The sequence below is a fragment of the Pan troglodytes genome, chromosome 17 (genome assembly GCF_028858775.2).
Source record: "Pan troglodytes isolate AG18354 chromosome 17, NHGRI_mPanTro3-v2.0_pri, whole genome shotgun sequence".
In the NCBI taxonomy this organism is placed as follows: domain Eukaryota; kingdom Metazoa; phylum Chordata; class Mammalia; order Primates; family Hominidae; genus Pan; species Pan troglodytes.
Window position 1 is genome coordinate 17,506,967 of NC_072415.2, and position 24,037 is coordinate 17,531,003.

At 48.5% G+C, this 24,037-nt stretch overlaps 1 protein-coding gene across 11 annotated transcripts in view; it reads right to left on the bottom strand.

The window, feature by feature from the left end:
- LDLRAD4 (low density lipoprotein receptor class A domain containing 4) overlaps positions 1-24,037 on the bottom strand; it is a 436,354-nt gene that overhangs the window by 254,766 nt on the left and 157,551 nt on the right. For 10 of the 11 annotated variants that reach the window (XM_009433595.4, XM_054672297.1, XM_009433598.3 and 7 more), the window contains one exon: positions 11,298-11,719. In XM_009433595.4, the coding sequence (XP_009431870.1) occupies positions 11,298-11,337 (40 nt within the window). In that variant the 5' untranslated portion in view covers positions 11,338-11,719. Of the gene's footprint in view, positions 1-11,297; positions 11,720-16,305; positions 17,117-24,037 lie in introns of those variants that run through there. The other variant, XM_009433602.5, reaches the window with a different exon arrangement.

Below are 24,037 nucleotides of genomic sequence, written 5' to 3' on the forward strand. Positions count from 1 at the left end.
CACGAGCATACTCCATGAGAGTGGACGCAATACTGGGACCAATGCCCCGTAGGGAAGTGAGTCCCAGGCAACAACAGACGGTTGCTATAGTGCCCCCGGGGAGGGTGGGCTGGTCACGGGCAGGGCCTGGTTCTGCAGAGAGGGATCCCCATGTCCAGGCTGGTGGTCAGAGGCTGTGAGGACACCAGCAGCCCACCAGCACACTGCCTATCCTCCCTGTGAGCACCAAACCCACATCAACAGAGCATTGATCACTACACATCAAGTTGTTAGGGGAAGGGGCCGCCCATCTCCTTCGAAACCTGTCCTTAAGCCAAAACTGAGACCCTCGTTACCCACCCACAGTCATTCCCACTTTCCCACCCATCTTTCTGCTCTCCTACTTCCCATCAAGACCCACACTCAAATCTGAGCTCTTCGATAAGCTCAATGGTATTTAAGCAATTTTCTTTTTTTCAAAACTGTTTATGTTCATTGTGGTAAAATGTAAGTAACATAAAATGCCCCATTTTTTCCCATTTTCAGGTTTGCACTCACACTGCTACGCAAGCATCACCACCGTGACGCTGTGCTGCTTTCACGCCTAAGCATTCCAAAAGCAGAATGACAAACGCCAGTGAGGTTATCTAAGGTAGACATGGAAAAGTTTGTATTTTCCAACTTAGAACACAGACAACCCCATCAAATGCTTAGTATTTGCGTTTGGTTCGGCGCTTCAGCCTCCTGCCTCTCTCCCTCCGTCCCCTCCTGCCCCAACTCGGTTCTGAAGGAAACGCCACAGTGGGAGGATCTGAGACAGCCCCACTTTCAACACTGACATGGTGGTCCCCACTGGCCAGTGCGTCCTCGAGGAGGGTCTCTTGGGCCTGTGCAGATTCCGAGCCACAAACTCGGATCACGCCCACACCTCCTGGGGCTGTCTCAGGGAGCACACACGGCCACATATGCGAAAGCACCTGCCGTGGCAGACAATTAATCTTCACTCCTTATGTCAGCTCTGTGAAACAGCGTGTGCTGAGATCAAGATAGCATCCTTCCAAAAGGGCAGGGAAAACACCCTGAATTTTCTGCAATTTTATCACAAAAGAAAAAAATGAGTGTAGATGATAGACCAGCCTGGTTTTCTCCCCAACTCCCAGTACGAGGAGTGCTGCGCCGTGGTAGCACCGTGCTTTGTCGTCCTGGGGCAGGGCCTGCTGGGTCCCATGGCTTTTTCAGTGAGTGCCAAGGACATGGGTCCTGCTACTCTAGGGCTCTACAGACAAGATAACAAGAGACAGGTGGTAGGATTCAGAAACACTGATCTCAGGATGATTTTCCTAAGAAGTCAGACAAACCCAGCAGGGAACAGTGGCTCATGCCTGCAATCCCAGTGCTTTGGGAGGCCACGGCAGGAGGATAACTTGAGGTCAGGAATACAAGATCAGTCTGGAAAACATAGTAAGACCCCATTGCTGCAAAAGGGCATTGAAGTTTTTAAAAATTAAAAACAAAAGTCAGTTTGGGAGGCCGAGGTGGGTGGATCACGAGGTCAGGAGATAGAGACCATCCTGGCTAACAGGGTGAAACTCTGTCTCTACTAAAAATACAAAAAATTAGGCAGGTGTGGTGGCGGGTGCCTGTAGTCCCAGCTACTTGGGAGGCTGAGGCAAGAGAATGGCATGAACCAGGCAGGCGGAGCTTGCAGTGAGCTGAGATCTCACCACTGCTCTCCAGCCTGGGCGACAGAGCGACAGAGGGAGACTCCATCTAAAAAAAAACAAAAACAAAAAAATAAAAGTCAGGCAAACCCAACAGCAGCTGTGGCTGGTCTCTCCCTCAGGGTTGGTGGACCCAGTAAGCCTAGGACAGAACCCTCGTGTGAAATGGGCACACCCCCATCTCCTTAGGGAGTCTGGAGGCCTGTTGTCTACTTGGCAACTGGAATATAGCTTCTTTAAAGGAATTCTTTGAAATACAATATGGCATCCAGAAACATTTATTAATGTATTTTCTTCTGTACAATCTCTATAGCTGTACCGTCAGCCCTCTGTATCCACAGTTTCTACATTTGCAGATTCAACTAACTGCAGACTGAAAATATTGAGGCAAAAATACAAATAACAATAAAACAATAAAAAATAGGCCAGGCGCAGTGGCTCACACCTGTAATCCTAGCACTTTGGGAGGCCAAGGCAGGAGGATCGCTTGAGCCCAGGAGTTTGACACCAACCTAGGCAACATGGCAAAACTCCGTCTCTACAAAAAATAAACAATTAGCCAGATGTGGTGGCATGTGCCTGTAGTCCAAGCTACTCAGGAGGCCAAGACGGGAGGATCACTTGAGCCCAGGAGGTTGAGACTGCAGTGAGCTACGATGGCGCCACTGCATTCCAGCCTGGGTGACACAGCAAGACCCTGTCTAAAAAATAAAAAACAATACAAATATTTAAAATATAGTATAACAACTATTTACACAACATTTATATTGTATGTGGTATCGTAAGTAATCTAGAGATGATGTAAAGTCTATGAGTGGATGTCTGTGTGTTCTAAGTGTATGCACCATCATTTTATATCAGGGACTTGAGCATCCACAAAGGACAGCAAGGCTGATTGTGCTAACAGAGCACAGAATTAGACGCCCAGCTAGGGCACCACGTTATTATTTTGTATTCTTTTATTGCCCCTAGGAAATCTTGAACCAGGAGATGTCTTTCTCACACCACCCTGGAGTATTCTACAAATGCCAACATAAATTGGGAGGAAAAAGAGTCCATACTCCCATACGGACTATTATTGGTTAAAAAATTTTAACGGAACCATAAACCACTACCCAGACGTTACACTTGTTTATTTTTGCATCCCATTTCTGGGTTCCCCCATTTAAACATAGTATCCTGAAAAAACACAGAGACCCGGGACTTGACTTCTAGCCAAGTTTGAAGACCCTTGGCCTGTGATGACTCCATGAGACTCTGGAGGAGAGGCGATTATCAGCCCAGCACAGGCAGGTGGCAGGGCTGAAGTTCAGCTAAAAGCCCTATCAAACCGGATATAAGGAACCAGAGGGGATGTCTTGTGCTGGAGATTGATTCCCACGAGCAGAGGGCCCCGGGAGCTAAGCTAAAATCCTCAACCTCTGCAGCCCATGCCCCTACCCCCACGCCAGCCCCCGCCCCCACGCCAGCTCCCCACCCCACGCCAGCTCCCCACCCCACGCCAGCTCCCGCCCCCACGCCAGCTCCCCACCCAACGCCAACTCCCGCCCCCACGCCAGCTCCCGCCCCCACGCCAGCTCCCCACCCAACGCCAACTCCCGCCCCCACGCCAACTCCCGCCCCCACGCCAACTCCCGCCCCCACGCCAGCTCCCGCTCCCACAACAACTCCCGCCCCCACAACAGCTCCAACCCCAACAGCTCCCACCCCCACAACAGCTCCCACCCTGCCAGCCCCCACCCCCACGCCAGCCCCCACCTCCACACCTGCATGTGATGTCATCAGAGCTATGGCAGCTAACTGTGCAGATCGTGATGACACTCAGACTGTACACTCCTGGGACAGAAGTATGGCATGACAACTATTAAATATTTATTAAATGAACCCCTGATTTTTATGAGGCCTTTCTGTATAGTCAACTTCAAGAAGACTATGAAAGAAGACGGGGAAGAACATTTATCGAGCACCACTATAAGCCAGACTGTGTTTTGGTACTTTACAAATGTTATTTCACTTAATCTTTATACAGAACCTACTCACTGGCCATTATCTCTACCTCAGTGTGGTAAAGAGTGCACTTCAGAGAGGTCAGCTGATCCATCAGTGTCACAGAGCAGGAACTGGGGCGTGACCGGGGCAGGCTGCTCCTCCTGGAAGCAATGCCTTCCCCAGCCTCTGAGCTCATCTGCCAACAGAGAGCACAGGAGAATCCAGTATTAAGGACTCCAGAGACAGAGGAAGAGGCTAGGACCCAAGAAACTACAAGAGGCCACGTATGGAAGCAGTCACCTGCTTTCTGCACGTTTGATTTCTCCAGAGCTAAGTGGCTCCATTTCAGGGATAACTACAACATCCAAGTTTCAGATGTACAATGAACAAAAGCCCCCATTTTCCAAAGAACCTAATGAGACATGCAAGTTGCTTTGATCCTGGATACTCAGTGGCAGGGGATTCATCTCAAACAATGCTCATACTTACTGACAGCAGAGCCAGCATTCAAACTGGTCTTGGCTGTGCTATCAGCCCTAACACCCAGCAATGAGCAGTCACCATCACGAAGTCTCCCTGCAGGATGCTCTGAGCATAAATAAAAAGAGCTGGAAAATGAAAGCTTTCAGCAAACAAACTCATCTGTCACATTAAATATTAATTGGAATGTTTCTGACTTCATAATTTTTATATTTAATTGCTTTGGATATTTTAGCTATTTAACAGCTATAAAAAGATATTTTAACTATCTTTATGTTGTACACACTCAAGTAACCTTAAAATAAATATAATTTCAGGCAATACTGAAATTATTTCTCATCCTTATTTAAAAGGGTAAGTACACATCTCAGACATGAGACTACCACGATGCCTCTAAAAAAAAGATAATCACATTTGATTATCTTGAAACAGTATAGAATGGTTTACCGGGAAGAAAATGGAGAAGAGTTTGGTGCTTATGGGAATAACAACATAAATTATATGTTATTTACACACAGAAATGTTATTAATTAAAGTTAGGTTTATAACTGAGGACTAGATTCGAGGCTAACAGCATGAAGGAAAAACCAAGTACACATACCACAGAATGTGCAAATGGCTCTCTCAGCAAACTTAACTTCCCTGCAGAAAAAGCATTTGATATTTTTACAAAAAGCCACTATCAATCATTTCTACACCTACTAAATTGCAAGTAGGCAGACTGTCTAGGCTTCTCCTGTACACATCACAAAAGATTACATGGACCTAAGACAGATCCTGAAGATGGAGAGGAAGGTGGTGGAAAGAGAGACTCTGCAGGAGATGAGAAAGCATCAGCAACAGCATCCCATTAAAAACTGCACAAATGATTGACGGGTGGGCTCACAGTCACTGTGTCAGGAACTTTGCTCACAACACAAGAATGAAGGAAGGCAACTCTGGGGGCCTCGAACTCCAGGAAGAGGTGCCTGGACTCCTGTTATGAAGCAAGAAGCAGCCCTGGAAAGTTTTAGGGCAAGGGAAACTTATCACTAAAACCTCACTCTAAAGAGCATCGGCAGAACTAGAGAGAGGAGAGAACGGAGGCAGGGAGACGGTCTCTTGACACTGTTTCTCTGCAGCACTTGACATACACCTGGCAAGAGCTCCGTCAATATTTGCTCAACAGAAGCAGCCCGCCGGGGACCACTGCATTGGCGCAGGTGGGACAGGCACACGGGAGCTGCAGATGGCAGGAGGCGACCCCCAAAACATTTGTGGCTTCTCCAGAGTGCGTGCTATGAGAAGCTGTCCCTGCCTGCTGTTCTCTCTCAAATGCCTTCCAGGTCTTGTCATTTGGAAAACACTGCCCGCTGCCTGCCCACCTGGGACCTTCATACTGCACAGCCCCATATTAAAGACTGAAAAGTTCTGTAGTAAAGAAACTGATTTAAGTTTCTTCTTCCAAGCTTTGGCCATTAATTCACCCCCACTCCTTTTATGGAGGAACAGCTCTCAATATGTCCTAAAGCAAGCATTCTCTGGGCAGCTCTGGAAGGCGGGGGCTGAGGGCATCCGTGGGTCAGCCACAGGTGCAACCTTGCAGAGGAGAGGGATGAGGAACGCGCGGAAGGTCTGTGGCGTGGGAAGGGCACGTCGGGAGCTGCTCCTGAACACAGCAGCCCAGTCACACCCCCAGCAAGCCTACATCCTTCACTCGGAGCCCACAGGGGAAACAGCTCCAACTATTCCATTTAAGTGATTCTTTTTCAGTCTCATTAGTGGCTAAGAAAACCTGGTCACCAACATCCACAAAATAGCACTTTCAGACAAAGACTACTAACTACCCTCCTCCTCCTTTATGAGCGAAATAACCTTAATTTATTTAACAATTAGATCTGATTCTCCTTTCACCAGAAAGACTCGCTATAAATTCTATAGGAATTTGGTTCACTTACCTAGTTATTTGAGGTTAAATGTTTTTCTCTAACATTAAAATAATTTAAAAAGCCTAAGAAAATTAACTGTGCAAAACCTCTGCAGTATCCAAGGGTGGTACCATGGGCCGGGAAGAGGCAGAATCTCAAGCCAGCAACCTCTTTAGGATGTGTACGGTGACACCCAGAAAGGATGCATTCCAAGTCAGTCAAAACCACAAGAAACCTCAGGTGAAATCTCCACCACTATGACGGCACCTGGGACAGAGGCCGGCGGACCCAGCCTGGAAGGGTCCCTGCTTCCCTCTGCTCAGAGGAACTGGGGGTTTGTTTTTAGGACAGCCAGAGTCTTATCTTTCCCAAGTCCATTCACCTATATCATTGCCTCAATGAATGACAGCCAGGCAGAAAGAGGGCCTGGAAGCACAAAAACAGTAAGTTTAGGACATCTGTGTTTTTACATGCTCAAGTGTAACATGAAGGTGCTCCACACAACGCATGGCACTCAGGCGGCCTTTAGAGCCGCATGCTGCAAAGAGCTTCACAAATGCCCTGTGAGGCAGGTGGGGGCCGCTCCACGCACAGCTGAACCGTGGAGGACACACCCAATTCTGAGTGCAGTCACTGTGAACAGGTGACTGGCAACAGAAGGAAACCAGTTTCAGCACAGCCTCAAAAGTTAGGATCAATCAATCCTTCTGGAAATTTAATTATAAGCTGTAACAGAATTCACATCTTTGGACCCAATAATTTTGCCTCAGGGAGTTTATCCTAAGGAAATAATCAAATATACAGAAGAGCTTTTATGCACAAAGGTGTTCATCAAAGCATTATTCATAAGGGTGAAAACTGTCAAAAAGTGGACTATCCAACAACAGGAACACAATTTTAAAATTCAAGTACATGTACATGAAAATATTATGCAGCAATTTAAAATCGTATTTATAAGAAAAATGCTCGTAATGTAATGTTAAAAGGGAATGATCAAGTTACCATATTAAATACTATTATGAACACAGTTCTGTAGGAAGAAATTTGCAAAAGACAAAACTGGAAGGATGTAAACTAAAATGTTGCCCGAAGAAAGAGTCACATGGCAAAGATGCGTGTAGGAAATTATTTTTATTCTTTTGACTCTTGCGCTTTCCGAGTTTGCTTACAATGAGCAGATGCTACTTGTAAAAGGAAAAAATTAATTTTTGATATAAAATACTATCTAAATGACTAAAATCATTTCTAAATTGCATATGCTGAGAAAACTAAAAATAATGTATCAATTCCTGTATGCAAGCATTCACCTAAGATCATAATTAAGAAGTTAAATACGCATCTATGTGAGTATACCCACACTCACCCAGGAGGCACGAGGTCAGAGTGAACTCCATCACACAGGATTGCCAACGTGGCATGGGGACAGGGGCCTTCCAAACTCCCACCCCCTTCATGGTACTTTCACACGCTCCAAACAAACGCAGCTTCATGGCAGGTCTCCCAGCCCTCCCCCACAGCCCGAGTGCTGCCCAAAACCCTCTTAAAGAGGAATTCTGAGCCTCACCCTCCAAGAGAATTGGAACATAAAGTGACAAATTTCTTTTAGTGGACATATGGTTAACTGCCCAGTGACGTTTGCCTGGCCCTAAAACAAAATTTAAAGCCTAGGGAAGATGCCTCAATGTCTTATCTAAGGCAAGACTCCTTTCCATTAGCCCAGAGAATCAGCAAAATCCAAAATTTTAAGAACAGCAACCCAACTAAGGCAGTGGGCTGGGCACCGGACTCCTGAGTGCCTCCTTCTAAAGCTACACCTTCACCCAGCTGCCTGGGCAGGCAGAGTGTGTCAGCCCCTGCATCCTACATCACAGGGACTCTTGCAAACTATGTGGGCAGACAGATGGGAAGGGAGACCAAGAATAAAAATGATGAGCCAAGTCTCCAGGGACCCAGCTCCAGAGAAGGCCAGGCACTCACATCTCCTTATTTCACTGCTGGTTACTTCCTAGAGAGAGATGGGGAAGCTAAAACTGCCGCCCTGCAGGTGCTGGCGCACCCAACAGTGTGAACACTGTTCAACACATGATGGTCTGAGAACAGGCAGACCCATTATTTTGATCCCCCCTGCTGAAGGAATGGCACAAGTCAGGTGATTTTTTTTTTTTTTTTTTGAGACATGACCCCCTCAAGCACCCTGGCCTCTCTCTGAACACTGCTCTGCTGGGTGCCAGCTCCCAGTACTTCCCGGACTTTAAAGTGAGCCGAGCACCTAGGAGCTTGTGAGGATGAGAGTCCTGATTTAGCAGGTCTAGGTGATGCCAAGACCAATTAAACCTCAGTCTCTGAGGGTGAGACGCAGGTGGTAGGGAAGCTCCCCAGGGAACCCGTGTGTACCCAAGGCCACACAGCGTGAGACAATCTGTAGAGGCCACTGGCACCAGCCAGTTCCTGCCTGCACTGAGTGTGCCCCGCGGGGAGCAAGGCCAGCGTGACGGCGCTGGCCTCAGAGTTGCTGTGACACCTGGCAAAGGACACATAGCAGGAGCACGGTTCCCGGCACACTGTGGCTCCAAAACGTGGCTGTGGCGAACACCCCACCACTGCCGCCGGCACACCTGTTCCTCAGCCAGGCTGATGCTGGGGGGAAGAGGCCAAAGTAAGGAAACAGATTCTTGGGAAACTCATAAATGTGAGCTGAAAGAGAGGAGCCAAAGTATTCTCAGCACAAAGAAATGATAAAATGTGCAGTGATGAGCAGAGCCCATTAGCCTGACCTGTTCACTCTACAACACATACATGTATCAAAACATCTCACTGGAACCTACCAATATAGAAAGCTTTTATTCATAAATTACAAATAAAAAAAAACGTGAGCTGGGGAGGAGCTACAAGTGGGTGGCTGTGAGCAAGTGGGGAGGAAGGTGGGGTGACACAGGCCCCAGGGGTAACAGCTGCCATATACCTTGGCTTAATATGTGAGAGGTACTGTCCTACCTGCAAGAATCCTCCAGGCAGAACCACGGGATTCTGAGTATTCTAAACAGAGCCTCAGTTTGGCCTTTCCCTTTCCTTTGGGGCAGAGGTATCCCCAGCACCCCAGAGTGTGAGGATGGCATGGGTATCTCAGTGGGAGCCACGTGGACCACCATCAGGTGCAGCAGGGTGAGGAGACGGCCCCAGAACCCTGGCCTCTGTGGGCCACCATCAGGTGCAGTAGGGTGAGGAGACGGCCCCAGAACCCTGGCCTCTGTGGGCCACCCTGTGGCCTCCACCCTGCAGTCAGGTCCATGGACAGGGCAGCTTCCTAAGAGTGTGCCACTTTTCCTCGGGCTCTTTTTGTCCCATGCTCACTTCCTTTTCTTTTCTTGCTCCCTCTTCCTCCCAGAACTACTCTGAAGAGCTTCTTTACGTCAACTCCTAGGTGCCGCTCCTCCCCAGCTGCCTCCTGGGGTGTGGGGAGAAGGGACAAGGAGGCTGAGCACATACCCAGCCACTTCTCAGTTGCTTCTGCTGCCCACCCCCACCTGGAGGGGAGGGGTATCCACGAGGGAGCTGCCCACCCCTGACTGGAGGGGAGGAGTATCCACGAGGGAGCTGCCCATCCCTGCCTGGAGGGGAGGAGTATCCACGAGGGAGCTGCCCATCCCTGCCTGGAGGGGAGGAGTATCCACGAGGGAGCTGCCCACCCCCGGAAGGGGTATCCACAAGGGAGCTGCCCACCGCCATCGGGAGGGGAGGAGTATCCACGAGGGAGCCGCTCCTGAGACGGAAACAGCTGAAGCACACACAGTGAGGATGAGGAAGGACAGGGTTTCTAGACAGCTGGGCTGCAGGTATGAAGATGGTTCAAGAGAGCTTAGCTTTGCACGTGCTCCCCCAACCCTTCGTCTACACAGCTGCAGAGTTCATCCACATGGGCCATGACCTGCACACCACAACCTGGGAGGAAGGTGTACACAGCTGCGGAGCTCATCCACATGGGCCAGAGAATAACCAGCCCCTCACAATCCAGAGGCAGACATCTACACAGCTGCCAAGCTAACCAGCACGGGCCCTGACCCACCTCCCACAACTCGGGGAAGGCACTGTCACTGAGACTCCATGTCACAGACTATGTGGTGCAAGCTGCCTCAGGAGGTCGCCTGCAAGTGCGCACGGAAGCGGCCGAGGTGGGGAAGACCCGTCCCCTCGTTCTTCCTTGGAGAGGCACCACAGCGGCGCTCCATCTCTTCACGCCAAAGCCACGGCGACTGCGGAGAAGTGCAAGGCTGTCTAGGAGCTGACATCTAATCCAAGGAGAAGGCCCATGCCAATCAAGCCTGAGCCCCTGCCCCTCTCTCCAGGCATCCCAACAGCCTGACCTGCTCCCTCCACAAAATCTGAAAAGCTGCAAACTTCTGGGACTCACGGAACCAGAGAATAGGGTCACTTCTTGTGACTATTTCTACCATCTTTCTCTTAAATGAAAGGCAACCTCCACAAAACATCTTTTATGTAAACACATTCTCCCTGGATTCCATGAAGTTCCTCAATGTCACGGAGCCCAGTCTGTCTACGAGGAGCCAGAGGCCCAGAGGATTAAGTGGCTTCCTGGAATGTTACATGAATCAGACAAAAGAGCCAGGATCCGAATTCAAAATCTCCTGTGTCTTGGGCGAGGGCTCTGGGCACCAGCCAGACTGTGTGGTTCCCTGTAAACTGCCAGCCAGGGCCAAATCACCAGCACACTGGGGTGTCCCACTTCTCCCCGCTCACTGCAAGACGAGTTCTGCCCAGTTGCCCCAAGCACACAAATAAATGTGAGAAATTAAAGATGGGGAGGCACCAAGCACACATCGGCAATTAATCTTTTCCCTCGGAGAATCTTCCCGGTTCTGTAAAGAAACCACACTTCCCCTACCCTCGCTCAGCAAGTGACATATTTCCTTAGAGAACAGAGACTTGGAAGACGCTGCGAATACTGCAGGATATTGTGTGTATCCTATCATTCAACAAAAACAGAAGCAAAAAGTGTCAAACACTTTTTCAAACTGCTATTGAGAGAGCGAAGGAAAACACATTATTATTTTGTCAGAATCAGTCACCACAGCAGCCTGAGCCCTTGACTGCGTTGGCCTTCAGCTCCTGACTGCAAAGGTAGGTTCACTGCATGCAGTGGTTTGGGAGTTTATTGCCTCCCAGGAGTGGAGGCAAAGCCTCGGATTATCTGGAGCATGCTCACCTGTGAAAGCATTTGTGGCCTGAAAACCAGCTTCCGGCATACTGCTCCCCGGACAAGCCTGTGCTCCAACTCTTGCGCTGTCCCGTCGAGGAAGCCGCCGGGCGAGGCTCAGGTCACTTCCATCTTAGCCTGTCCGAGTCCATCGCTCTGCCGGGCCGGCCTCTGGGAGCATCCGTGGCCCACCAGCCCGGCTCTCGCGCGGGCGGGCGGTACCTGGGTGTGGCACCTGGGCGGCGGCGGTCCCCGCTCCCGTCAGCCGTCCAGCCAGGGCGCGGAGGCCATGGTGCGGGTGGAGGGGCTGGCCCTCAGGCCCTCAGAACACGGGCGCCCCTGGCCACGCCGCTGCCAGCATCCTGCAGGGTCGCACCTGCACGCGGGTGCTCCTGGTCCCAGCCGCGGCTCTCTGTGCTCCGCCTCTGAAACTGAAAAGCAAGAGGTCACTTTCCTGATGACCAGCAGAAGCATTACAATTAACAGGCTTACACAGGACAGAAAGGAAAAGCCACGGAGCTGCCTCCACGACCCCACTGTGGGCATGGGGGCTCCCACAGGGGCTGCCAGGCTGGGAGGAGCTCCACCTGCCCCCAAGGCCACAGCTATGCTCCTCCCAAGGTTCAAATGTCCCTCCTGGGCCATTCTGCCCTCACAGACACCCTGGGGAAGAAACTCATTTCTCAAGCTGGTTCCCAAGGCCTTAGACTGGGGTCTGTGGTGCATGGCCACTGGTCAGCACTCCAGGAAGAAAATGTAGGACTTGCATGGAGCAGTTTTTAAAAGTGATTCTATCTATCTATCTATCTGTCTATCTATCTATCTATCTATCTATCTATCTATCTATCTATCTATCTATGACAGGGTCTCACTAAGCCGCCCAGGCTGGCCTCAAACTCCTGCCTCAAGCAATCCTCACAAAGGGCTTGGCTTCCCAAAGTGCTAGGATTATAGGCATGAGCCACCATGCCTGGCCTAAAAATGGATTCTTAAAAGGAAAACAAATGCCCACATTAACTTTTTAGTGAGAACAGGAAGGAAAAGCAAATTTAATCTATAAACTGCTCCATATGTTACATAACAATAGAAGCATTTTGCCTGTAATCCCAGCACTTTGGGAGGCCGAGGCGGGAGGATCACCTGAGGTCAGGAGTTCGAGATCAGCCTCACCAACATGGAGAAACCCTGTCTCTACTAAAAATACAAAAAAATTAGCCAGGTGTGGTGGTGTATGCCTGTAATCCCAGCTACTTGGGAGGCTGAGGCAGGAGAATCACTTGAAACCGGCAGGCGAGGTTGCGGTGAGCCAAGATCGCGCCATTGCAATCCAGCCTGGGCAACAAGAGCGAAACTCCATCTCAAAAAAAAAATAATAGAATAATAATAAAAGCATTTTACAAAATGTTTTTCAGATATTTTAATGTTCCATTAAACATAAAGCAATATTAACAAGAATGTCAGAAGCCCAAAGGATCAGACTTTTAAAACAGAATCCTGAATATCAATCTCCAATATTCAGGAAAAGAAACCTCTTTTATGTTATCACTTCATCCTAATCAATTTATAACCAATTTTTAGAAAATGTAATCTCATTCTTCTTTTTCTTCATCAAACTAAAGAAAAAGAACTTAAGAGAACAGAGCACAGAACAGAAAGGAGCCCTCTGTTAATCACATGTTGCTATAAACAGAAGGTAGTGAAGTAACACATCACTGATACGGACTAATTACAAAGAGTACGTTATAAATTAATGAAGTACTTTAATGATACTAAGACATCCAATTCTATTACCTTCATGTATCTATAGTAACATTCTCAGTTAATAAGGTATGGCCCAGTAGGAGTCCTCAAGTTTAAAGAACAGGTAACATTTTAATTAAAAAATAAATTATTTGTGTAAATGGTGGCTTTGAAGTGCTTGAAAATGTGAGAAAACATCTTTTCTCTGAATTCTAACATTCCATCTAAAAATGGCCAACATGCAGGTCCTACAGGAACTTTGGAAGAAAACTAGTTGCACTAGCATCATGAACTTTGGGAAATGGAATTTATCCTGCCAGATAAAAACAGAAGCCCACCTGCCCTAAAGCTTTGATTTTTCTCTGCCCTTTTCGATGATGCTTTTGGTGTGCAAATATGCTAGACTTTATTTGTTCTCATTCTCTAAACTCAGAGAGAAAACCAAACTGCAGGGAGGATTTTGCTGTTGTTTTATTGTGGGATTTTTGTCTATTTGTTTCATTGCAGAAGTTATGCTACCTCACTTTTTTTAAAAATCAGGTTATCATAAGGAAATAATCAACAGAATGAAGAGACAACCGATAGACTGGGAGAAAATATTTGCAAGCCATACTTCTGATCAGGGCCTAATATCCAAAGTATGTAAGGAACTCAAACAACTCAGTAGCAAGAAAACAACCCAATTTTTAAAATGGGCAATTACCTGAAAAGACGTTTCTCAAAAGAAGATATACAAATGGCTGACAGATATATTAAAAAATGCTCAACATCTCTAAGCATCTGGGATATGCAAATTAAAGCCACAATGAGCTATCACCTCACACCCATTAGAATGGTCATTATCAAAGACAAAAGATGAGAAGTATTGGCAAGGATGTGGAGAAAAGGGAACCCGTGTACGCTGTTGGTGAGAATGGAGACTGGTACAGCCATTTCGGAAAACAGTATGGACTTTCCTCAAAAGACTAAAAATAGAATCACCATATGATCCAGCAATCCCACTGCTGAGTACATATCCAAGGAACTGAAATAGGTATGTCAAAAATATATCTACACTCCCGTGTTCATTTCGGCACTATTCACAATAACCAAGATATGGAAGCAACCTAAGTGTCCTTCAGTGGATGAACACATAAAGACAACATGGTATGCACACACAATGGAGTACTATACAACCTTTAAAAAGAAGAAAATTCTGTCATTTGCAACAACATGGATGAAACGGGAGGACATTATGCCAAATGAAATAAGCCAGGAATTGAAAGACAAATACTACATGATCTCACTTATGAAACGGATGGACATTATGCCAAATGAAATAAGCCAGGAATTGAAAGACAAATACTACATGATCTCACTTATAGGTGGAATCTGAAAGAGCCAATCTCACCGAAGGAGGGTAGAAAGGAGATTACCAGAGGCAGGAGGAAGAGCGATGAAGAAAAGGGAAATGTTGATCAAACATACAAAATTTTCAGATGGACTGGAGGAATACGTTTTAGTGACGTACTGCATTGCATGGTGACCACAGTTAATAAAAAAAGTATCACATATTTCAAAATTGCTAAAATAATAGATTTTTAACATTCTTACCACAAAAAATGATAAGTTGGTGAGGTGATGGATATATTAATTCATTTGAATTGAATATTTCTACCATGCATACATATACCAAAACATTACATTGTACCCCACATATATGCAGTTATTATTTGTCAAAATGTCAATTAGAAAAATGAAGTTATCATACATCCCACATGTCAAAAGGCTATGGGAAAGACTGAGGCCAATGTGGATCAAAATAGAAGAAACGACCAACTTCCCAGTTTTCTTATGCTGGCTTAATCACCCCCACCAATCCTTAACTTTACATCTTCTAAAAGAGAGGTTGGACACAGGTGTGTAATAGCTCCCATGAGGTCTAAGCGTGGTCATGGCCAGGATTTTTAGGACAGTGATGTGTGCGGTTCCCAACAAAAGCAGGGTGAACACAGCTGTGTTACCGCATCAATGGATAACGTGCCTATTCCTATATACACTCTGAGTCTCCCCCAATGCAATTTTCAAGGTAAACTGCAATTATAAATGCTGTAAAAAGTCTTCTTTCTCACTGCTAGCAACAAAGATTAGCTACCCTTTCTAGGAATACGCAGCAGAGGTGCAAGCTTCGTTCTGCTCAGTGAAAGACTGTGACCACCCAGAAGGGGCCAGAACCCAGCGGCACTCAGTAAGTGTGTCAGGTGACCAACAGGCAGGGCAGGGTGGGTGATCAGGACCCAGAGAAAACTCTGAGGGCCAGCACAGTCAGCAGAAGCCTGCAGGCCCTGTTCTGGACAAGACGTGTGCTTTTAGTTTAGAAACCAACCAGCAATCAGCACAGCCATGCTGGGCATCTGTGGAGCAAACACGTGGAAGGGTAAAAGTTGGAGCTGAACAAACGCTGCTTGCTGGCCGTCCCTCCAATCTTCTGCTCTCCTGAGCCTCCTGCTCATGAGCTGCCACTCAGCTTTCCAGTCTCAGCCCAAACAACCCTCCCTGGAGATGCTTCTTTGATGGCCCCCGGTCTAAGTCCAGACCCTGCTACGCAACCCGCAGCACCTGGTCGGCTTCCCAAAACATCTGCAGTTGCGACTCCACACGGGTGTCCTGATTGCACCATGCCTGCCCGTCTCCCCCACAAGTGCCATGACAGCAAAGGCAGTGGCCAGCAGATCCTCCAGTTCCCCTTGGCACCCAGCAGGTGCCCAGTAAATACGTATTTCCTGAGCGAACACATGAGTGAAGGAAGACACTTATGTGAAGCTTCCCTGAGTACCATACCCAGCACAGAGAAGGCTCAGCAAACACCTACACAATTAACCCAGCCCTAGCTGCGCCTGGCAGGGGGCATTTCCCAGGTGGAGGTGCTGCTCCTCAGCCTGCTTGGCTGGGACCCTCCAGGCTGGTTTTCCCACCACCCCACTAGAAGAGTTGAGATGATGATTACAAGTGGTGAGCCTGCTGCACTTAACACTTCCCACAAAGTCCTATCCAGCAAAGGCCTTCAGAGGTCATTGACTTAAATGCCCTCAGGCTACAGAGACAGAGCAAGCGCTGCCCTACGGAGGCGCAAGAACTGCGCCCAACACTGGCAGCAGGAGAGCAGGACTGACCCTGGGCCTCTTGCCCTGAAGGCATTGCTTCCCATGCTACTCCTGAGGCCCAGGAAGCTCCCTAAACCCAAGTGGCTTAAATCATGAGAGAAGGAGAGGGGGGAATACAGGAAGAGGCAACTTACCCAGGACGCAAGGTCACAGTCAAGATCCCCCCCAAGGCAGCAAGCACATGGTTATCATTCTATACACACACACACACACACACACACACACATGCACACACGCACACACACACACACACACGGAGGTTCTATTTATACTGGGAAGATGGGCAGGACTAACCAGGAAATAAATTAATTCAATATTGCACTTGAAAAATGTCATTAAGTCCCTCCCATAACAGAGCAACAGTTACTAAGGAAATAGAGCACGTCAAATGGAAAAACACCCCCACAGGAAGGGACATTTTAAAAACATGAACACTCACAAACCTAACCAAGTAAGTTACAGGGTATGTCTGCCTTACCAGTTATTCACAAAAACTTATATGAAACGCAGTCCTCCTCAGAGTCATTCAGGAATAAAAACTGAACTGTGTCCATATTATATCTTTCATTAAAAGACACTGTAAAAACAGACACATGGGGTTCAGGAAATGTGAGGGTCACACACGGGCACAGAGGCCAAAATCCAATGGAGAAGTCAAAGAGCCTTTTTTCCAAAATCAAGTAGCATTCAAAAAACCGTAGTGCATAAAGAATTGACGCTGCAGTTTCATTTTTTATTTCCTCCTGCTGTGGACAGACTGTTTCGCTGGCAGAATGTCGGTTACCTAGGTGACAGCTCCACAGCCGCGGCGACTGCTCCAGGCCCCACAGACGCTCAGGGCCGAGCCCCGGCCTGTGGATGCCGATCCCTGGCCACTCTACCCACCAGAGAAGTTCCAGGGAGAAAGGAACACTGCAAAACAAAGAGGTCATTCTAAACCTTGGCCAACTGGGGCTCTGTTGCAAAATTAAAAAAAAAAATAAAAATGACCATGTTTGAGAGCTGCACTGCACAGCTCACCTATGCATCATCTCACCCTATGTTCATTTAGGATCAAAGAGGCAAAGGGCTTGTCATGAGACTGATGGGAGAAAAAGTGGGAAAAAGACCCTTGAGAAGCTATTTCCAACTTGAGCTGGGACCAGGTGTCTCCAAGGGAGATGTCACACGTCTCCATGTGAGTGCCTCAGAGCTCACGGATAGTGCAGACCTTGGCAATGGCCAGTCAGTCTCAAGATCTCCTAACAGTAAAGAAAAGGAGGTGCTACAAATAAAACACCTCTGCCTCCAGGCAGCCAGCCGTAGGCAGAGAGCCCCAGGTAGGGACCCACTCTGCTTCTGGTACCCGTGGTGACTCCCGGCCCTGGCTCCCATCTCCTCTTTTATACGATGAGGAGGTGAAACTGGAGGTCCCTCTCATTCCAAAAAGTCCCCTATGGCCATGTCTCTGGCCGAGAGAGAGGGCAAATGGGCATAAAAAAGGACACAGTGGGCGGGTACGGTGCCTCACGCCTGTAACCCCAGTGCTTTGGGAGGCTGTGGCAGGAGGATCGCTTGAGCCCAGGTGTTTGAAACCCACCTAGCCAACATAGAAAGTCCCCATATCTACTAAAAATATAAAAATTAGCTGGGCATGGCTGTGCACACCTATACTGGGGAGGCTGAGGCAGGAGGATTGCTTGAGCCCAGGAGTTCAAAGCTGCTGTGAGCTGTGATTGCATCACTGCACTCCAGCCTGGGCAACATAGCAAGACCCTGTCTCTTCAAAAAAAAAAAAAAAACTAAAGAGAAACAAAAGAAAGGGACACAGTGCAGAAGCACAGAAAATCCACATGGAAATGCAAATCTGAGAGCAAGTCAGAGAAACAGGCTGCCTATAGCCAGGGAAGACTGAGTTGGAGTGTGATGAATTTTTCATGCTACTTTTCATCTCTGTGATGTGGGGGGGGCAAAATAACATGTAGCTTTTGTAACACAACCTCCAAGCCATCCTCACCCTGGGTAGCTCAGTGGGATCTGGTTACTTGTTCAGCGTAATGTAGTTCAGGGTAGCGTAGTGCCTTGCTGTAGGTCACCAATTCAGGAAGCAAGTACAAAACCCAAAACATCTGATTCAAAGACACACACAGGCTGCAAACAGGAAAAGCAATAATTATATTAGAACATTCTTTAAAATGTCACCTTGACAAATCTGACACTTGATAAATCCTGAGGCTATATTCAAACCAAGTTGGAGAGAGTTCCCCCCAAAATAAACAGGATAACTGTCCTTAATACATTAGTAAGTCTATAATTATCGACTCATATGATCTAGCAGCAGAGGAAGCCGCAAGGAGTCATATATCCGACCCCTGTGCTTTGTGGAGGAGGCAATCCAGAGGCTTAGGGAGAGGGGACAGGTTGAAGGTGAGTGTGGGAGGAATGCAAGCCAGGGCTGGAACCAGGTGTCTGGATCCTGGCCCAAGCTTCCAGTTCCACTGTCCACACACAGCGGCCACAGGAGACACTGGCTCAGGAGGGAGAGCCTGCAATGCTAGGAAGACAGCCGTGCACACCTGCACCAGCCGCTCGCTGGGAATCAGGGAATACTGGGAAGATCTCTACTTTCCAGGGCCCGAACCAGGCCATTCCCACAGCACCCACATGCACAAGGGAACGGGAAAGGGTCAGGGCTTGGCCCAGGGGCAGATGATCCCTGAGCAGACGTGCATTCTGGTCTGAGCCCGGTCTGAGCACATCACAGACACCTCCACTGTGACCACCAGCCAAGCAGCGGCAATGCCCCTCCCAACCCAGCCCCACCCCCGTAGAGGTTCCGCTCCCACTGTGGCCTGGCGTGAGGGCTCGGGCTGACGGGCAGGGGGCTGGCGGGCAGGGGGCTGGCGGGCAGGGGCAGGCCTCTGCAATCCTCCACACCCAGGGATCTCCCCCACTCCAGCTTTCTTCAGATAAAATCAGCTTAAAATGGGCATGACAGGCAAACAAGAAGGGGGTCAGACCATAGGCTAACAAGTGTGGGCAGGAAGGGAGGGGGAGCTGTCTCATTCTTTGGTGGGAATAGAAAAGAATATGAACCGACAAGCTGTTTGTACGAAACAATTTTCATCCCCCTTGCCAAGCCACTCCTTGCTGTCAGCTCACAGCAGGCTTCCCTGGGACACCTGTGCCGGCCCACAGTCTTCCCTGCTCTCTGGCCTGCAGGACGCCACCAAAGCTGCATCTCTTCATTCAGTATTTCAACAGCTATTTGTGGGGTCATTACTCTGGCAGGCACTATTTTAGGAGCTGGGGAGACAGCAGTGAGCAAAACAAACCAAGCTCCTGTCACCATGGGGCCCAGATCCTTGTGTCTCATCTGCCTCTGCAGGTGTTTCTGGACAACGCTTCCTGATTATCCTTGGCATTGACCATGGGGACTAGAATACAGCAGGTACCCAATAAATGCTGACTGTACTGCACAGAATTCTAGCTGAGCCTCAGCTAGGTCACCTCCTTTTCAATCTATGGCCTCTGTCCTGCATCTGGGCACCACACACAAGTGGCTGCTGGCCTGGGGGCGCCCCATGGGGGACATCGTGGCTGGGAGTTTACTGCACAGGCAGTGCCCAGCCCCACACTGTTTCAAACATGCTCAAACAAGAGCCTTATACAAAGGGGCCAGAGGACAAAAGTCTGGGCTCTGGCCACATTGGGTTCACCTCATTCTAGGCTGTGTGTGACTTAGGCAGTTATTTAAAGCCCCTGAGCCTCAGTTTACTTGGCTGTAAAATGGAAGCAATGATGGCACTGGCCTGATGGAGCCATTGTGTATCTAATGAGAAAACACAAACAAAACCGTAGATCTAATGAGGGCTGGAGAAGTTACCACCCCTCCCAAATTACTACAACCTGCCTCAGCAGATGGCCAATGAAATCGCGTCTCTAACACGGCTCAGCCCACCCTCTTCCAGTTCTTATCTGACCCAACTGATACAACGTCGGATTCATCTCCTAGTTCCTCTGCTAATTTGTCTTGATTTTTTTAAAAAGTTCCCAATAGATAAAAATCAAAGCTCAAATCATTCCATGCCAGCTAAAATTAACAACAGAGAGAAACAGGAGAAAGGATACAAAATTAGAGAAAGTGTGTGGGTGAGGTTTTTGGTATGAAATGTGGTAGAATAGTAGAAGAGGAAAAAAATGTCAAGAAAGAAACTTGCCTTTAAAAGGAAAAAGATAGAGGCTCTTGATATTTGATTGGCTTTTTTTCATGTTTTCATACTGAAATATAACATTTAAAAAGCAGCAATAGAAAGAAAGATAATAAATTTGACCAAGTTTTTACATCTCCTTCTCGGAAAATCATCACGCAGGGTCCTGTCTGCTGTTCTTCCGTCTCTTTTCTTGTGTGGTTTGTTCCCTTGGTAAAGTGCTGACCTTTTAAGTTCTTCACATGCACCTCTCAAGCTTCCACACAGCCCTGAGAACGAAAGATGGCACGGAGAGGGCAACAAACCACCCTTCTGACAAGTAGGGTGCTCCCATGCCCCTCTGCCGGGCGAGGCAGCCTGTGAACCTGCAACTGTCCCCAGGAGCAGCTGTCACAGAGTGCAGGGAACTCAGGGGAAGGCTGCCTGGTCCCTAACTAACAGGGCCACACCAGGACACGCAGCAAAACACCCTACACCTTAAGGCTCAGACAAACTGATCAGCGATAAACAGCCAATGTCCCCCACAGAAATGAACGACCAGAGTCATTTCAGTCGCCTGCGTTCACAAAGCCTCCTAAGCATTCCTTGTTCACCAAGCTCCAAACCAGCTCCACAAGTGCCTCTTAAATCAAACACACAGGGAACAGCTGAGCTTTCATGAAGCACTTCTGTCTCATTTGCTCACATTCATTATCTGAGGAATATATATTCCTTTAGGACAAAGAAAAACTGTCCACTTTATATAATTTTTCACAACTCGGTATCCAATTCAAGGTGAGTGGGGGTGGACAGAAATGCTCCAGTAAGACTTTTCTTAGATATTTCCAGGGGAGACTCTGTGTTGTCTGGGATGGGCCTGCGAGGCTCTGCCTATTGCTCCATGCAACTTAATATAGGCTCAATGGCGGGTCACGCTCGCGAAGCTCTTGGGACTGGCCAGCAGTTTGTGCTCTGGCGGAATGATGACTCCTCACTGCCTGAGTACGTCCATTATGACAAAAGGTAGGGGAAGTCCCACTTTCCTCTGGAGAGAGGAAGCGGTTTCTATTGCCTGAAGAGGAGAAACAGATAGAGGCCCATCTGATATCCTCTTAGAACTTAAACTTCGGTTCAACCACTCTGCTATTTCTCCCATTTAAGGGAACCAGAAGAAGAAATAATTTGCAGTTAATCGCGTGCCACCCTAGGAAAGTCATGGGTTGTACAACCACCTGGGAGAAGGCACGGGCACTCATCTAAGAGCTAAAAGATGACCTCTAGACCAGCCTTTCCAAGAATGACTTGCAATTCAAGCAGCAAAACCATCATCGAGGCAGACCAAGTTATGGAAACAGACGTGACGCAGCCTAGTCAGTTCATGTTGGTGAAATAACTTAATCTGGCCACAGAAATCCAAGGAGATGCATATTTCAGCAGATGTCTGAAGGACAGAACGCAAAACAGTGCTGTCAGAGGATGGCTCTGGCGTTGATGTTACCGGCAGTGAAGCAGACCCAAGAGTGTGACAGAGGAGCTCTTGGGTGTGACACACAACATCAAACGCCACCTGCGGGGCCCGGCACACTAAGCCTTCTGACGGGTAGTCCCGACTCGATGCACCTTCAGGGAGCACTGCGAGAGCTTCCTGACTTCCTGCAAGGCCAGGCGAGGCAGGATGTGAAAGTGCATCTGTCCCCAGAAGCAGCTGTCACAGAGGGCAGAGAACCCAGGGGAAGGCTGCCTGGTCTCTAACTAATGGGGCCACAAACCCCACCGCTGTGTTCTGGAGGCCTCCGGCCAAGCAGAAAGAGTTCATTAGACCAATTTCCACTGCCTTGGTAACGAAGGCCCGTGCGTGTGCTCTCACACAGGAAAAGCAAGTGAGGGTTATTCATGGGGAAAGCACCACAGACAGGTACCATGTATCCCGCCAGGCAGCCCAGGCAGCGGTAAAGATACGTGCCCTCCTGGAAGACAGAACTGGCCCCTCTGGAACCGCGTGTGATAGAGCAGTCTTCCACAGCACCGGACGCCGAGGGTGTGCTGAGTCTGCTGGGCTTCAGAGGCACTGATCGGCAACTGCAGGAGCCGTCTCATCCTGAGCTGTGCCCTCACCCGCAGAAGAAGCCCCTGTGTATACCTGATGCTGAAAGGATCTGTCTGTCTTATATGTCCACCGTCAGATCCAGGCAGGAGAATTCCTGGGATCCACCAGAGAAAACCACAGGATGCCGCTGGCAAGAGGGAATATAACTACCATGCTTGGCAGCTGACGCCGCTGTTCATGGGGATGCACAGGCTCTGAGAGGCCTTTCATGATCTAAGCGACCGTGGGCCGCGCCAGCCCGACCGCCGACTTCCTCTGCACGGAAAGTCATGTCTTCTTTAGATTTTTCTTTTTCCCTCTCAGAATCTGGCCCTTATTTATTCCCTTCCCCACTGGAGTTGACAAGTAGGAATCGATTTATTCCAACCCCTACTCTGCATGGAGACCTAAGCACATTTCTTCAGACAGAGGCCAGTGCCCGCACAGCCTGGAAGGACAGGCAGGGAGGGGCAGCTTTCCCACAACAGACAGCAACCTCGTGCCTACCCTCCCTCCCAGAGTCTGATGAAGTGAACACAGTTCCCTCAAACGGCAAGAACGAGGACTTGATTTCACTCCTCCAAGGAAAGTAAGCTGCTGCCACTTTCACCAAGATAATCTGGGCCACTGCTCCCCAAATATCCCCAATACCCCAGGCAATCACCAAAACTACCCTCTATTTTTACTTAAAAACTAAATAATTAACAAATACACTTGAAATCGGGAAACACACATACGCCGGTGGACAAGACCAGTGTTGAAGAGCAAGGCGCTGGCGGGCGGGAGGAAACGAGGAGGAGAAGGCCTCCCACCAGGTGCAGGCTCCCTGGCAGGGAGGAAGAGGGTGCTGTTCCCTGACTGTACAGAGGGAAGGGAGGGAAAAGCAGAGCACCATGATTGCCCCAGTAAACTCCACTCCATAACTGAACACTCAGAGCATTCACTCAGGCCAGGGCTTGCTTAGATTAGAATTTAGCTTTTCATCTTCAAATACTTAAATAGGTCAGCATCACTTTACTTTGTCCTTACCACCAACCCAAGCCTCCCCATCTCACTCAGCTTCGGCCCTGCCCTGACCCAGCAGGCCCTCATTTCCAGCCCAACACACAGAGCCAGCTGTGACTCACTCGCACTGCTGAGCCACAGGGATTCCCCACGTCGGAGACATCACTCCTATCAAAATGACTCATCTCCTCACTTCCTTTGAATAAAAACATGTTATTATGTTCAAAAAACCATACAAGAAATAATAACTAAAGATGGCATTTAAATAACTTATACCAACACCTAAAAATGGCTTCCTGGAGGGAAAGGGAATGACTGGCATTTTCAAGGATATTTTCAGACCTCCTCCTTTTCCACCGGCCTCTCCTCCAGATGAGTCCTGGCTGCATTCAGAGCTGCACGGACCCCTGGCCTAGAGGTAAACTTGGGCAAAGCAGGTTTTACAGTGAGCACAGAGGCTGCCATCAAAATCTAAAAGCAGTCTAGCTGCTCCACTACCGTCCCCTTCCCTTCTAGTTCCCATGGAAACAGACCTCAGATCGCCAAAAACCGGGTAAAGATAGCACCATGCCCAGTGTTCCCGCAATCTGTTTCCATGGGAACAGG